The 18017-nt window shown below is 34.9% G+C and overlaps 2 protein-coding genes across 2 annotated transcripts; both read left to right on the top strand.

Moving 5' to 3' along the window:
* The first annotated feature begins 2876 nt into the window (after positions 1 to 2876).
* On the top strand, positions 2877 to 5810 carry LOC109801721 (SNARE associated Golgi protein family). The gene is made up of 2 exons (XM_020362836.3): positions 2877 to 3323; positions 5166 to 5810. The coding sequence occupies exons 1-2, from the start codon at positions 3019 to 3021 to the stop codon at positions 5590 to 5592; spliced, it is 732 nt and encodes a 243-aa protein (XP_020218425.2). The 5' UTR covers positions 2877 to 3018; the 3' UTR covers positions 5593 to 5810.
* Positions 5811 to 7432: 1622 nt separating this feature from the next.
* NEF1 (no exine formation 1) lies at positions 7433 to 14056 on the top strand. Its single transcript, XM_020363147.3, has 4 exons — positions 7433 to 8780; positions 11605 to 12176; positions 12280 to 12499; positions 12599 to 14056. Exons 1-4 carry the CDS (start codon positions 7566 to 7568, stop codon positions 13946 to 13948), a joined length of 3357 nt encoding a protein of 1118 aa, XP_020218736.1. The 5' UTR covers positions 7433 to 7565; the 3' UTR covers positions 13949 to 14056.
* Positions 14057 to 18017: the final 3961 nt, after the last annotated feature.

Genomic DNA, 18017 nt, shown 5'->3' on the forward strand with positions numbered 1-18017 from the left:
TGCACCTCTAAAAAGTTCTATAACTTTTCTATTGTCATAAAATCCATATCTTTAGATTCTTCAATGGCTATGGCTATATGATCATATCAAGGAGCTAAGGTTCTTAGTACTTTTCAACAATCTCATAGCATTGGCCAAAATCTGAATTTTGTTGGAATATTATGCAATTGTTTCTTGATTAGTCATTAATAACAACTCATATTGTCTTCGTAGGGATTAAAACTTTACTTTCTTGGTTTTCCTAGAAACTCCATATGCTTGTTGCATATGTCCTAGGATTGTTTTGTAGTAACTGCTTTGGAGATTTTCTGAAGGGCAACAACATTGACACATTGATGGAGTATCACCTAAGCCTTGTAGTCAAGTCTCTTATTTTCCCCGTACGCTTCCTTTTGTTCCTCTGATGCATTATTTGGAGATTCTTGGAACCCAATTTATACCACTTCATCAATTTCTTGAAATCCAATAATAACTTTCATCTTCACAAACCAATCATCATAATTGCTCCCATCAAACATAAGAAGATTCCCATGAATGCTACTTGCATTGGCCATTGAAGCACACACACATAATGCTTTTTCAATATGGTGTTTTTTTCTTTTCTTTTCTCATAGTTCCCTCCCTTACATAAGCTCTTGATACCACTATATTAGGATCGAAGATGAACATTTACTCTTTCTCTCTCACACACACATGATATAAGTGTTAAGGATAATACACAAGAGAATATAGAATGAGACTTTTATTATTAATAACTAGCAATACAATATATTTCCTTATATACTCATTACAATAGCTGTCATATTCTATTTTCACATCAAACAAAATTAACTAACTTTATATTTTGGATTACTAACTAACAATTAAAAATGTCACTATTGTCATAAACTCATGTTCCTTCCTTTCAATATCTTTCAACCAAACACGTTCTTCCTTTTCGAATGTCATTACCTTTCCTTTTTTTCAATGACAATCTTTTTAATCCTTTTGCAGGTCATATGAGTAATCCTCAAGCTCTTTTATTATTGTCATTTATAATAGTAATTGTATTGAGAAGTATGGATATTTCAAAAGTGTTAAATTCAGATAACATGAAAATTTGAGAATTTGGTTTGTAATTTAAAGTTAATTTGGGTATAAATTAAAATTGTTTTGATCATTTCTCCATTAGAAAATATTCTTTATTTTCAATAAAGAAACATTCAAAAAGATTTATAACTTGTACTCAAATAAGCTTTTATTGGTTGTGTAATAGTAATACTTGGCCATAGAAGACAATGATGATAAAGAAGAAAATTATAGGAGTGGAATATACAACATTATCCATCCATCCATCCAATGTTACACAATTGTTAAATAATGAATTATTGAGTATTTGTTAATAAAATGTAGGAAATGTATACTCAAAAAATAAAAATATGAAGAATTCTTATGATTGATTGTTAATATTTCCAACTAATAAGTAAGGATTCATATTTAAGGACCTGTATTGGTCTACAATTTGAATATAAAAAAGAAAAGAAAAGTTTGTGAGATAACGTTAAAAATAACACTTATGTGTATAGTAGGTCTTTCCTATGTTATAGAACAAACCATCTCTAGTGTTATGCTTGTTTTTTTCATTATTCAATAAATTATTATGTACCTTTTTGGATCTTATTGTGACCTTTCATGCTATGAGTCTTTATCATGACCACCCCAACATCATTTTAGTTATCAAGTATTAAATCCTTTGGATCATTTATTCATGATCATATCATGCATACAAATTTTCTAACTTGTTGCTTGAGACTTCATTTGAATGATAAGAAAAGCCACATTTAATTAGAAAAAATTTGGGTTTATGGTGGTGTTGATACTTTTGGGTTCTTATCTACTTTATTTTGATCTTTGTTCATATATTTAGATATTGGTCATAGCTTCCTAAGTTAGTACCATGTAATGTGTATTGTCAATACAACCATAAAGTATTTAAGTTTGTTTGGGAGCATTTACCAAAGAGATAAAGTGAGAAATAATTCATACATTTAAGCATTATTTTTTTCCTCTAGTTATTTTAATGACTAAAATGACAATGTTTGCCATGTTTAAAGATCTAGTTAGTGACTTACTTTAAATATTTATTTTTAAATGAAATTATATTTTATATTTATAACAAATAATTAAAATTGTAATATATATATATAATTGTTTAATAATTTTTAATTAAATGATAATTTTAAAAATTCACAATTAAATTGAAAATTTTTTACTCCTAAATCTTATATACAAAATTTTATATTAATTAAAGATGATTTGATATCTATTTTTATAAAATAAAATTAATATAATATATATATATATATATATATATATATATATATAAATAAGATGATATACAATTATAATTCAACGGTTGAATCAATAAAATAGAGTTATTAAACGATAGAATAATTAGTAAAAATTATATTAAATCTACACCTCAATTCTAAAGTTCTTTAAAGACAGAAAAGGATAAAATATTAAAATTTTCTAATAAAAAAGTGAAGAAAAGAATTAGTACGTTACCTGCTAAAGAAGAAATTGAGAATTTTTCATTTTCTTTTATAATACAAGTTACTTGATTCATTAAGATTAAAGAAATTAATTAATTTGGTATTATTAAATTTATTTAAAATTTATACACATTTTTTTAAAAATGATTTTTTTAATTGAGAAGCATATCTTTAATTAAATTTATTTTATAAAAAATAATTAATACAAGACATATTTTAAGTTAGTTTTTATAAAAAGAAATTAAACAATATTTTTAATTCAGATCTTAGCGGAGACAGGAACGAAAATAAAAGAATAAGTGAATTAATAATGTAAAATCACTGATACGCATTAGGCACGACATATGAAAGACAAAGTCAAGAAAATGGTAGTACAAGTAGAAGTGTCTTGAAATAGATAAATGTAGCATCTATCTTTAATCTTTAACAGCATTAAATTATAATAATAATCCATCCAATAAGATTTACTCAGGTGGCCGCAAAAATGGGGCGCCGGTGGTGGTGGAAGGTGGCGGTGCTGGTGGCGATAGTGGCGGCGTGGAGAGGGTGGCAGGGCGGTGGATTTGACAAAGACGCGGCGTTCAAGTTCGTGAGAGATTGGTCGGACAAATTAGGGTTTTGGGCGATCCCTCTCTACGTCTCCGTCCACACCGTCTCCATCGCTCTCTGTTTGCCCTCCGCCATCTTCTTCGAAACCGCCGCCCCTCTCCTCTTCGGTTTCCTCCCTTCCGTATTCTGTGTCTTCTCCGCCAAAATCCTCGCAGCCTCTCTCTCCTTCTCGATCGGCAGGTTAATTTCCATCTTCTTCAATCCTTTTAGGATAATTGTTTATGTTAGAACTTGTAATTGTTAATTCAATATTTCTTGGAGATCCTTCGTCAAATAGTGCCATGATGACTGCTGAGATAATCATAATTATAAGAATGTATATAAGTGGAAATGAATTATCAATTTATTAATCAATTTTATAAGTTTGAGTTAGATCCGAATTCACATACTCAATGTACTTTCTTAAAATGTTACCATAGTCTAACTTATATTATAGTGTTATTAGACTTATAGACTACCTGATTAGGTTCATATTCATTTTCTTAAGAATATTAAGTAACGTTTAGTTGATGGTTTATTTTTGCGTATAGCTTTGGATGATCTAACTAAAATACTAAATCTGAATTTTGGTTATTTTCTGGCGTGGAGCCTTCCTTGAAATTGAAACTGGAGCTCATGTTTAGGTTTTTTAATCATGTTACCGTAATTTTCAGTTTATGGAAACAAATTGGTTGGTCAGAACAATTTGGAGATGATAGCATGCCTGATTTGTCCAGTGAGCAGAGGGAATAAGGATTCTGTTGTTAGTCCTCATCATGGTTTTAAATTGTGGTCACTATTCCTTAATATAGCAGGAAATTGTGGATAAATGCTGTCATAATTTCAACCACGTCCGAAAAACAAACCTTGATGTTGCGTCGAGGACTGTTTTTTTTAAAACCTTGGTTCTCCTCAATTTTTTTTTTTTATTACGATAGCTTAGAAGAATTTAATTGGAATTTTAATTTCCTTTTGTGTTTGGGAAAGTAGTGACAGGAACTTTAGGATTGTTATCTATTTGGCGTTTTCTTGTTCTTCTTGTTAGGCTTCACGCCTTTTTTCCTGGGCATCTCTCTTTATGCAAATATTCTAAGCAATCGGAGGCTGCTTTTGTGCTGACTTGCGTTTGTCTTTTATCCTTTTGTTTTCTTTGCAGGGGTTATATTCTCCTCTTTGATTTATTTATTTATATTTTTATTTTTATCTTACGGTTTGCATTTTATTAGAACTTTTCATCTTCTATACATGAGTCAAAAAAATTATAGGCATTTGCTTACTTGTTCCCTCGTGATGTGGAATAACTAATACTTTTTTTTGTCATCCATGGATTTCATGAATATAAGACTTTAATTTTAGAAATTAGTTTATTAAATGTACAAAATTTGGACTGGGCCCGTGTTAGAAATTTGATTAGTTAGTAGGAATAGGAGTTGCCGGGGTGCTGCCATTGTACCAAAACCATTGTGATTTTTCTGGAAACCGTGAGTTAATGATATGTTTACTTAGCTTGTGTCCTCATTCACAATTAGGTGGACCTAATTTATATCAATGGGAATGGGAAAACTTACTATATGTTTGATTTCACATTAAGATGTTCTAATTTCTAAAGTGGATTTTCACGCGTTTCAATACATCAAATAACAAAGTAACTATATCATGGATTGGAAAAACATATGACGTCTTTTCAAACACACATTTATAGATCGCTTGATTCAAGTTGACCTTAAAAAGTTGTTGAGTTCGAACTTTATAGCTTAATTAGAATAGAAATTCAAGAAAACCATTCATTTTAGTTTTTGCCTCTTTGACTTTTGTACTGTCTGACGAAAAGAGCTGTTAGTGTATATGCAAACAATAAATGCTAATTCATAGGATTAGTTAATGGCGGCGTTTGTGTGAAATATGAATACTATTCTAGTTTAACTTAAGAATGATGTCCATGTGTTAATGACATGTTGTCTATTTGATTAGATGTGCTATGCCTACATGTAATTTCTGAGCTGTTTCTCTTTTCTTGTCTGTCTGACATTTGGGTTCTTTCAGGTTTGTGTTCAGGAAATCAAGCTCAGCAGTGGAGTGGGCCCAAAGAAACAGATATTTTCACTTAATCTCTAGAGGAGTTGAGCGAGATGGTTGGAAATTTGTTCTTCTTGCCCGCTTCTCACCCGTGCCCTCTTACGTTATTAACTATACCTTAGCGGCTACTGAAGTTGGATTCTTTCTGGATTTCCTTCTTCCTACTGCTGTTGGATGTCTCCCCATGATCTTGCAGAATACATCTATTGGAAGTCTTGCTGGTGCTGCGGTTGCCTCAGCCTCTGGCTCTAAGAAATCTCAAATTTGGTCCTACTTTTTTCCTGTAGTTGGCATTTTGTCTAGTGTACTTATTTCCTTGAGAATTAAAAAGTATTCAAGCCAAGTTACAGCCTCTGAAATACCCCCGAGCAAAGATAAAACCCACGATTCGTGACACACCTTATCCGATAGTGAAGAGTCAAGAGACGGAGTACCTTCGTAAAGGTCAAGGACCATTTTTTGTTGAGTTAGTATTAACATTACACTAGTACGTTCTTACAAAAGCTTTTGTGCTGATTTAATCATCGTTTAGTCTGGTAGTTGTATTTCACTTAAGTTGTTTAAACTTTGGTTTGGATGTTTTTGTTTAATTATATTTGAAGCCTTTATTTAGATAGAGTAGTGCAACGTGCGCAATAATGCCTCGCAAAATTGCACACGAATTGAGCTGGGGGATTAGGTAGTACGGGTGGCCCTACCTACGTGACGTGAAGCTTTTTCGTACGAAAAACTCGGACCAATGAGCCAGCGATACAATTACGCAGGTTCATGAATGGGATGGGAGGAGTGCCTTAATGTTATTGATACGCGTTTAGCATTATATTATGTTTGAATTCTATTAAAAACAGTGCGACATAGTCACACACTACTTACTCAGGTTGCTTCTTCTGAGGTGATCGGCGAATACATTATTGTCATGTATAGTCTCATTTTGATTATTTCCCCCTCCTATCATGCATTTTATTTGAAATGTGAAGATATGGAGTGAATTGTACGCTAGCCGTACGTAAGAGCAGGCAGCAAAATAATCTTGGATATTAATAGCAGCGATAATGATTCCTGCACAACTTCTGTTGTATAGTGTAAATGCGCGTAACAGGTGGATGCATTTGCATTCAAGAGGAACCACCCGTCCCATCCATCATTATCATGCTGCTTAAGCTTCATATATGAATGTGAAAGTGCAGGGCAGGCAGTCTCCATTATACGATGCCGACATGAAAAAGGAGCGTATCTTTATTTACTTGTTCTCCTGGTCTAAAGAAATTTAAAGTATCGATCATCCAGGAAAATTGCACATGGAGTTGTAATTAAGTTTTACTTGCCCACACCCACACACAAGCACATGCTGTTTCCAACAGTGACAGTAGATTGCAAGAACAAACACATGGTTACGGAGGAAAGACACCACGCGCTTTCTTTGAGCACAACTTAATTGATAGAAGCCAAGCTACATTGTAGGCTCCTATTTTATTTATAAATTATAAAACCTTAATTTTTGATGATTGAAGAAATTAAAGTTGTAATTGAAGCTACTGATTATTGAGGAAAAGTGTAGCTGTAAAATACATGAGCAAATTGTTCCGCCCGCGTCTTTGGAGGATAGACAGATCAACCCCGCTTTCTTTGAGCCCAACTCGAATGAACTCACATTGTGGGTTTTAGTTTTGAATTGAAGCCTAAATTATTATCCTATCAAACACACAACGCGCTTTCTTCAGCATAAATTGCTCCATTGTTTTTTTTTTCCTTTTTCTCTTTCAAGACAAATTGGATCACCGTCTAATTAATTAATTATAAACTATTTTGAGTAATTCAACATCAACACAATTGGTAAATACTAATAATTATATTTTTTAAATTTGCTCACAGATGTTCGATTCGGCTTCTAAAATAACGATTCTTACACCAATCTAAACCCATGTTGATGAAGCCACATTGCGGGCTTCTGTTTTGCTTACAGAACCTTAATTATTGATTAATGATTATTGTAGGATGTAGCTGTAAATGTAATTAAGTTATACATGCTTAGGAAAACCGCACAGTAATTCAAATATTGTAATACTAATACGACGCAAAACACGTCTTCGGAGGAAAGATAGAACGTGAGCGGTGAGCCCAATTTGGTAGAAGCCCAACCCAATAAGGTACCCACGGGGCCTTTTTGTGTGTTCAGACCACGGAGGCCCACCAAAATACAGAGACAGTTTGACCAAAGAAAAAGAGAGTGGAAAACGACTCCAGCTAGCTAGCTCTTGTGCAGATGAATGAAGTCAGCAATTAGCTTCTTCTTCATCGATTCCTCGATCGAGTTTTGGGTACTGAAGTGAAGAAGAAGAAGAAGAAGAATAAGAATCGCAGTATAAAATGCTGCAACCCCGCGCATTCCGCCCCTACATACCGCTATCATCCTCCACAAGCGCCCCTTCCCTATCCGTCTCCTCAAACCCTAACGACACCGCCGCATCGCCGTCGCTCCACGGTCATGGAAACGGCACCGGCGCCTCCAGATCCCTCAAAAGCCCCTCCGCCTTCGGCCACAACTACCGGATCGCCATCGCGCTGGTCCCCTCCGCCCTCTTCCTCCTGGACCTCGGCGGCACCACCGTGGGTGCCACCCTGGTCGTGGGCCTCATGATCTCCTACATCCTGGACTCCCTAAATCTCAAACCCGCGGCCTTCTTCAGCGTGTGGTTCTCCCTGATCTTCGCGCAGCTCGCCTTCTTCCTCTCCGCCTCCTCCTCCCTCCTCGCCGCCTTCAACTCCTCCGTGGGCGCCGCCGTCCTCGCCTCCTTCCTCTGCGCCCACACCACCTTCCTCCTCGGCGTCTGGTCCTCCCTCCAATTCAAGTGGCTCCTCTTAGAAAACCCCTCCATCGCGGTTGCCCTAGAGCGCCTCCTCTTCGCCTGCCTCCCAATCTCCGCCTCCGCGCTCTTCGCCTGGGCCGCCATCGCCGCCGTCGGCATCAACAACGCCGCCTACTACCTCGCCGCCTTCGGATGCTGCTTCTACTGGCTCTTCTCCCTCCCCCGCGTCTCCTCCTTCAAGACCAAGCACGAGGCCCGGTACCACGGCGGCGAGGCTCCCCGCGACAGCTTCATCCTCGGACCCCTCGAAAGCTGCGTCCACACTCTCTACCTTCTCTTCATCCCTCTCTTGTTCCACATCGCTTCCCACTACAACCTCGTTCTCTCTTCCCCTGCCTCCTTCTGCGACCTCATCCTCCTCTTCTTCGTTCCCTTCCTCTTTCAGCTCTACGCCTCCACCAGAGGGGCGCTGTGGTGGGTCACCAGCAACCCCAACCAGTTACACAGCATTCGTGTCGTCAATGGCGCTGTTGCTCTTGTCTTTGTCGTTCTTGCCTTGGAGGTTAGGGTGGTTTTCCATTCCTTTGGGAGGTACATTCAGGTGCCGCCGCCTCTCAATTATGTTCTCGTCACTATCACCTTGCTTGGAGGGGCTTCTGCTGCCGGGGCTTATGCCATGGGTATGGTTTCTGATGCTCTCAGCTCCGTCGCCTTCACTACTTCTGCTATTGTCGTCAGTGCCGCCGGAGCAGTTGTTGTGGGCTTTCCCTTGCTGGTATGCAGTTTAATGCTGATTTCACTCTGTTTTAATGTGAATTCATTAGTGGTTGTTTTTGGACATGTATGTGTGTGTGTGTCTGTGTTTGCCATCGTATTTGATAAATCTTGTAGGATAAGGTATAGGAGGCTATTTGATTGCTAATGCTTTAGTTTTGGTTTGACAGATGGTTGTATATGCTATTCTTTTTGAGTTTTTTTTTCTTTAGAATTGAATGAGAATCCATTGAGAAGGGAAATATGACTTAGTTGGATTATGATTTGTCTAAAATGTACGAGAGTGAAGAACTGAATAAATGCGTTAAAGGGAAATGCGTTGCAGTCACTTTGCATGTCCGTCCTAGAAAATCTGTTAGTCAAGCTCGTCCCATAAATTTTGTTGTCGAAGGTACTGGTTTCTGAAAATTCTGTTATTATGTTTCATTCAATTGTAACAAACACTTAACATTAAGTGCGCAATACCAAAAGGCTGCAATGCATTGTTCAACTATGCATTAGCCAGAGGATTGTTCAACTATGTAATGCAATTATGTTAATTTTCTTAAGCACCCTTCACATTAGACGGGGCATCAGCCTTCAATATTTAGTTTAGGCTGAACTGTGTGGAGCATGGTAGTCAAAACTGCGATGCAGATCATTCAGTTGTACAATTCTATGTGCTCCTTTTTGCCTTTGCAATCTTGCTCCCACTTATGATCACATTTTGGTGGGATTGCTTGTGAATCCTGCAATACTACTTTCAGATAGTTGTCATGAATGTGTGTTTTCAGAAAGTTGCAAGCTTAAGCTGAAACGTGGTTGTTGGACTGGGCAGATGCAAAAATAAACCTGTTTTGCACTAAACTTATTCAACCACTCAGTTAATCAATGACATTCGTCATTCACTGCTCAAAAATGAACCTGCTTTGGACCTTCTCCTTTTGAACCCTAAGGTTCTGATTATGTAACCACATCTGTGCTATGGCTAGGCTACATGACACAAGTTGTGTGACGTTGGTAGTTGTGTGACTTGAACTAAGCTGTTTCCGGTGGGGCTTACAATTTACCCTGTTTATGGTTTGTATGGGGTTCTCTTGGCTTTTGTCCAGACTGGATTGAGCTGTATGAAATCTGTTTAGGTATTGTTCTTTCCTTTTCTGGTTTTGGGTGTTGCTTCTACTTGAGTTTTGAGAAAATGTCTTCTAGTGTATTTGAGGAACAGATATAATAGGGAATTCTCTTCTGTTTGTCAACAATATTGTCTCTCAAGATAACTCGTGCAAACTTTATTGGGATTTCCTATCGTCTTTTGAATAGGAACGTCAGGAACATTAGGATCATTTTTTATTTGGCCTTTTTTTCATTTTAAGCTTTTGGCCTTTCCCAGGGCATCTCTTCTACAGATATTCAAAGGTATTGGAGGGTGCTTTTGTGCTGATGTTTGTGTTATTATTTTTTTTTTTCGTTTACAGAGGTTATGTTCTCCACTTTGGTTTTTCTGATTATTTTTCACTGTGTCAATAAAACTTCTTATTTTCTATAAATGTGTTAGACAATTATAGGCACTTGTCAACTTGTGCCCTCATGTTAAGTGATAAGTAACGTTTTTTTTTCTTCATCCATGGATTTGATGAATATAAACTTTAAGAGAATTGAATTAAATACAATACTTAGAGAATTTTGCACTGTTGGAAGCTACTAGGAGTGAGCTAGTGTTAGAAGTTTAATTATCTAGCAGGTCAAACTCCCGTGCTGCCATTGTTTAAACAACACTCATGCTTAGGAATAGCATCTAGAGCTTAGACAAATATAGGTGGCCCAATAACAGATTTAGGATAGGCTATGATATTATCTTATAATTGGACCTAGCATCTTACCAGGGTTTTAAATAGCATGCTATAGCTGTGTAGGTGTGTGGAGCGGTCCCTACCTGCTACAAGGGATGCCATAGCTGAGCGTTTGGGTGCTATGCAGTGATGCTGAATGATGATTCCTATCTATGAAAATTGTGGTTGACTTTTGTTGGTATTTACTTGTATGATTTGTTTAAGACTCCTATGACTTTTTATTGTTCATTATGAATGTCATTAATTTTGAGTAACCTTTATCAATTTTGAGAATTTACATGTGTATACACATTATATAAACTATATAAAAATTTCCAAATAGTGGCTATCTTGCTATAGAGTTATTGCGCTGGTCGCTATGCGCAGCTATCTGGGATTTAAAACATTGGATCTAACTCAACCCCACTAGACTAGCTTGCAAGGTGAGGACAGATCAAGCCTTATAAGGACTTATTTACCATATCCCTAATCTATGTAGGATCTCAAATTCTCAACGATGGTAATATTGATATAATTTATAATTATGTATAATGATTATAAATTAGAATCTTTAATTTTAACACAATGTTGCAAACTTCATTTTTATTTATTTATTTATTATTATTTATATTAAAATTAAAATAGTGAATCATGTATGCTTTAATTTATGATACTTTTTAATTGTATCTGCTGACTTCAGTGTAAGGCCACTCTATGATCTACTACACCGTTATAGTGGTTTTTAGGATGGCTGCTGACTCACAATTAACTACCCTTGTCATCATATTAAATGTTGAAACTAGAAAATACTGTTTGATGTGCTAAAATTCATATTGCTTCATGAAATAACTGGGTGGTTAACTGTATGGCGTTTTTCTTGAAAATTCAATTCTTGATGTGCTGGCTTCTTTGGTGGATGATGATAATATTGCTTATGTTTTTGGTTAAATTTTAATTTTGCGACCCCTTTTTGGTTTTCTCTTTATTACTGAGATATTTTCAACCTTTGATTTGCAGTTCCTCCCTCTACCTGCAGTTGCTGGCTTTTATTTGGCTCGTTTTTTTGAAAAGAAGAGTCTAGCATCATATTTTGCTTTTGTTATTCTTGGAAGTTTGATGGTTACATGGTTTGTTCTGCACAACTTCTGGGATTTAAATATTTGGATGGCAGGCATGTCCCTTAAATCATTTTGTAAACTCATAATAGCAAATGCTGTTCTGGCTATGGCTATTCCTGGTTTAGCTCTTTTACCTTCAAAGTTGAACTTTTTATCTGAGGCTGGTCTGATAAGCCATGCGCTGCTCTTATGCTACATTGAGAACCGATTTTTCAATTACTCCAGCATTTACTATTATGGATTTGAGGATGAGGTGATGTATCCTAGCTATATGGTTGTGATGACAACGTTATTGGGTTTGGCTTTGGTGAGAAGGCTATCTGTGGATCATCGAATTGGAGGGAAAGCAGTTTGGATTTTGACTTGCCTCTTTTCTTCAAAGCTTGCCATGTTATTTATTTCATCAAAGTCAGTTGTATGGGTTTCTGCAGTTCTCTTGTTGGCTGTTTCTCCTCCATTGCTTCTTTACAGGTAATTATGACAATCTTTGGAATTTGTCAGGTTGGAGGGATTCTAACACATTTCGCCCCTAGACTTTGTTGTCCTTATGATATTTCTCTGTTGGATTATGTAGGGATGGATCAAAAACAACTTCTAGGATGAAACCATGGCAAGGTTATGCACATGCCTGTGTAGTTGCCTTGTCAGTATGGTTTTGCCGCGAAACAATTTTTGAAGCCCTCCAGTGGTGGAATGGAAGGTCTCCCTCAGATGGTTTAATTTTGGGCTTCTGTATACTGTCGACTGGATTGGCTTGTGTTCCAATTGTTGCTATTCATTTCTCTCATGTTTTGGTATGCATATCTTTCTAATCTGTGTTTTTTGTTATTTATTGTCGACAAAGTAGTTGATCATGTTTTCCTTAATAATATAAACTATTGTTTCCTGTGCAGTCTGCCAAAAGATGTCTAGTGCTGGTAGTGGCAACTGGTCTACTTTTTATTTTGATGCAGCCGCCTCTTCCTGTGTCATTGACTTACCATTCTGATCTTATCAAGACTGCTCGTCACTCTGCCGATGATATCTCAATTTATGGTTATATAGCTGGCAAGCCTACCTGGCCTTCTTGGCTTCTTATTATTGCAATTTTGCTGACTCTAGCATCTGTTACATCTATTATACCCATTAAATACATTGTTGAATTACGAACATTTTACTCCATTGCTATGGGGGTTGCCCTTGGTATCTACATTGCTGCTGAATACTTTCTCTGGGCTGGTGTTCTGCATGTTCTCATTGTTGTCACTATGGTCTGTACCTCCGTTTTTGTTGTCTTCACTCATTTGCCCTCTGCTACAAGCACAAAGCTTTTGCCCTGGGTATTTGCTCTACTCGTGGCTCTCTTTCCTGTTACGTATCTTTTGGAGGGCCAGCTGAGAATTAAAAATATTCTTGATGATAGTGCGATGGGAGATTTGGGTGAGGAGGAGAAGAAGCTTACAACATTGCTGGCTATTGAGGGTGCCCGGACATCTCTTCTTGGTTTGTATGCTGCAATCTTCATGCTTATAGCCTTGGAGATAAAGTATAAACTTGCTTCAATTTTGCGGGAGAAGGTTATTGATTCAGGTGGAATTAGACAAAATCATTCCAGTCAAAGTGCATCTGCCAGTCTACTGCCAAGAATGAGGTTTATGCAGCATCGTCGGGCTACTGCAGTACCTGCCTTTACAATTAAGAGGATGGCTGCTGATGGAGCCTGGATGCCTGCTGTTGGCAATGTTGCCACAGTGTTGTGCTTTGCTATATGTCTAGTGCTGAATGTTAACCTTACTGGTGGCTCAAATCGCTCCATATTTTTCCTGGCTCCTATACTGCTTCTGCTTAATCAGGATTCGGATTTTGTTGCTGGTTTTGGGGACAAACACAGATATTTTCCTGTGACTGTTGTCATCTCAGTGTACTTTGTTCTAACTGCCCTCTACAGCATATGGGAAGAGGTTTGGCAATTCAATAGTGGATGGGGTCTTCAAATCGGTGGGCCAGACTGGATTTTTGTGGTGAAGAATTTGGCACTCCTCATTCTTACGTTTCCCAGTCATATACTTTTCAACAGGTATGTGTGGAGCCATACGAAGCATAGTGATTCACCCCCGTGGATAACTTTGCCTCTTAATCTGCTTCCAATTGCATGTACAGACGTACTCAAGATTAAGATCTTGGGTATATTAGGAGTTATATATTCCCTGGCTCAGTATCTAATCACTAGGCAACAATATATCTCTGGTCTAAAGTACATCTGAACGACCATATATTCTGTACGATATGTTTGTGAATTTAGGTATTCATGCATGTGCTTGCCTAAATTTGTATGAGGAAGATGGTGAAATGCATTTTTGTTATTACGTTTAGCCCACCCGGAAAAATTTAAATCAGTCTTGTTTGATGAGTTAATGGTATGGCTATTTATTTGAGTTGAAATGCAATAACTAGCAAATTACGCCTTACCGTTTATTTGATGCATTATTGAGTAAACGTTGCCATATTCAGGAATGGCTAGGGTTAACGTTTTAGGTGAAGCCTTCTGTGGGAGAATTAAGATTGTCTTCCACTCTGGCCTTTTATATTTTAATCTAAAATGAGTGGACGAGATAATTTTGTCTTTCTTCCATTTCTTCCTGTTTAACCTTCCATTCCTCCCTGGGCTTCCGTTTCTCCTCACTCTGCCTCTCCTCTTTCCTGTGCTGCCATCTCTGTTTTAGGCCCATAGTGATCAATCTAAAGCTGGGGTGCAAGTGGATACTCTATCATTCAGGTCAATATGTGATTGTGAATCACTATTCGCTAGAGTAACATTGTATTCCAAGTATGTATATTTTGGTGATGCCATGATTGTTTTATCTCGGTCTATTTCAAAAATGAAACAAATACAATAGGTCTAAAGCAGAATCTAATGTTTATTGCAGGGTGTGTCCCAATGCATTTTCGAACTCAGGAATCAATGAAATTACAAGGACATAAACACTCAAAATAATAATCATAAAATAAAGTCCTAGTAGTGTCTTGATGCGCCTCTCTGACAAGCACCATTGGTCCCTTTCTTTGGGCTCTCACTAACTTCACCATCTCACTCTTCAAGGTTCATGACATATACACCTCCTTTTTTCTATAAGTACACCTCCTTTTAAAAAAAATAATTAAATTTTTTTTAATTTTTTGTTTTAAATTTTTTAATTTTACATTCACAACATTTTATTTAGTATTTTTTTTCACATATCTTTCCTCCTTTTTTCAATTTTTACATGCATTCCTTATTTTTCCTTCACCCCACCTATTTTAGTAGTATGTGAAAATTAAAAGAGAAAAAAAAAAGTGTGTGAATAAGAAGAAGAAAGTAACAAAGTGAAAGTTGAAAGTGTAAAATTAATTTTTTTTTATAAAATTTATAATATTTTATAATTTTTTTAAAAAAGGAGGTGTATATATCATGAGCCACTCTTCAATCAGCAGGCACACATCACGGCCCACGGCCCACACTCAAATCTAATGTGTTTAGCTATGTTCCAGCAATCAATGAGCCCGAGTCTTAACTTCGGTCTTCGCCCATAGAGTCAAAGACCTCACCGCACAAAAAGTAGAAATTAGCGAGAAAAATTAAAAGATAAATAAAACAACTTTTTATTTTACATTTTTGTATGTGTTATTTAACTAGTTTTTTTTTATCCATTGAATTACAACAAGATTTGAATTTAAGGTCTTATACACACTACTCTAAGCTCTTACCACTAGACGTATACATGTAACAAGTTGGAATGAATTTATCTGTGTGTAGCTGGCCTGAAAATTTGATAGTTAGTTTTATAAACTCAAGCTTGACAACATTAGGTTGCGGATTATTTTTTTATAAAAAATTAGTATACTTATAACTTTTAAACTAAAGATTAATTTAAATGAGTCGGTTTGTTAATTAATCCCATGCTAAAAAAATACTATAGGTGAGAAAACTTGGAGAACTATATTTTATGAAAAATATCACGTTTATTTAATTTAAACGGAACAATTTATTATCTCTCTTATTTTCAAAAAATTCACTTTAGCCGAGATTGATGAATCACATTTTAAAAGTTTATATGGTGCTTATTCAATTCAACCATTTAAATTTCCATACATAATTTTCAAACTTCTAACTTTAATATTTTTTAATACAAGCATTAAAACATGTATAAAAGTTTATGGAGATTATAATATAAGATGTTATGCTTTCAAGAATAAAAACATTTAAAAAAAAAAAAATGGTCAATGAGGTGAAAGTGAAATATTCGAAGTTTTCAGCTTTGTCTAAAAGGGTTCCAAAAGTAGGAGGTGAATATAAAAATCAGGCTTGAAAGATGCTAATATTCATCTTCTCCAAATTTTGAAATATTCCCTTGTGACCAATACTTTTTTGATGTTTTGTTTTACAAAACAAAACAACAAGTAAGCAATATATAAAGAAATCTATAGAACCAGACACAGAAAATTGTTTGCTTCTTTATCTCTATGCTTTCTAGGTTTTGCTAACTATAATGATTCCGTTGACATTTTCAGCTCAGAGTGCATATCGCCGCAGGGGCGTGTTAATATATTATTATGGTGGGAAGTAAAAAAGTTAATATTAACAATTTAATATTTCATGAATTAACCACATTATCAGTTATTTATTAAACTGAAAAAGTGACATAATTTTATATTTTAATTTTTATATATTGATAATCTGTAATCATTAAAATATTTGTTTTCTTGATTTTCCTAAGCCTTTTACCTTATACACACGATTAAAAATAGGAATAAATAGGTTTTTAACCTCTCAACTTTTTAAGAATTAATTTTTAATTTTATTAAAAAAATTTGTCAACTTTTAATTATCAATTAATTTTCTGTTCATTCTTAAAATTAAGTTTCACTTATTAAGTAATAATATGTGTTGATAAATATGATCAATTTGATTATTGACATTCACCTGACTATCTAATAAATGTCAAATCATATAATATGTATAATTTTATTATTTTCTCATGATCATTGTGTTGTTTTAATAATGTCTTTTATTTTAAATAAATATTTGAACATGAACAAATAAAAAAATCACTCATCTCATGAGATTATGTATCTACTAAATAGTCACATAATACATTATGAATCAAACTCGTCATGATATATTAAAATTCATCAGTATTTAACTTAAAACACTTAATCATAAGAAGTAATTTATATTACAAAGAAATAATAGAAGATTAAAAGTTAAAAAAAATAAAAAATTAAAATTAAAATCTTAAAAAGTTGAGGGAGTAAAACTTATTTAATGATTAAAAATATCATGTTTTAACAAAGAAGGATATCAGTCATTAGAATGGTTATTATTAATATAAACGGTATATATTTAATTAGATTTTAAAATGTTGCATTGATAATGTATATCATTTATGATATTAGTAAAAGAAAATATTTGAGATGTATGTGGTGAAAAAGGAAAATATGCACCTCGGTCCAAATAAATGAACATGTTCGAGAGCTATATGTGAAAAAAAGTTGTATTAAATTCTCATTCTTCCTTTCTTCATCCACGTACCTTTAAGTTGTTTGGGTGGACAACCGAGAGATACTATATCAGATCTTCTGGTATATATAAACTATAAATTAAGTACACTTTAGAATAAAAGAATCATTTAATTCCATACTTGCATCCACATATATAATATAATATCGCAGTACGACCACAACAAGTATATCACAAGTGGGTGTACTGTTACAGGATAATTTGTAGTAATAGAAAGTGTTTCTCGAAATTTCTATCAAACTCATGGTCAGGATCGGAGGGGTATATTTAATGTTATATAGAGAGTTTTAATTAATATAAGAATCATAATAGTGGGAATAATACTTTTGGATAAATCGAGCAGTTTTAGCAGTTGGTATCAATACATGTGTATGATTCATAATATAGTCGGTTCTATATGTATATGACTTGTATTATTCAACTGTTACGAAATATTGGCTATAAATACCAAAACTTTGTGCAAGCTTTGTATTAAAATGTTATTAAAAGATGAATAGGATTTTCTTTTGAATCAATGTTGATGTCCTCTCCTACTCCTAGGATACTTCTCTGATTTCAAAACAGTAACGAGTAACAACGTGCTGTGCCTGTTTCATAAAAAACGAATATGCGTACACGTACTTCAAATGCTTCTAAATTCTAATTGTATTTTTTTTTTAATTTAATTTTTAATGATCTATAATCAAATATTAGAATAACATTATATAAAATTTCTAAGTTTCCCGTGTGAATATGAAGTTTTGGAGTTGAATGATATTGATTGGTTGTCTAGTCAC

Source organism: Cajanus cajan, chromosome 4 (assembly GCF_000230855.2).
Source record: "Cajanus cajan strain Asha chromosome 4, NIPB_CcT2T_4, whole genome shotgun sequence".
In the NCBI taxonomy this organism is placed as follows: Eukaryota; Viridiplantae; Streptophyta; class Magnoliopsida; order Fabales; family Fabaceae; genus Cajanus; species Cajanus cajan.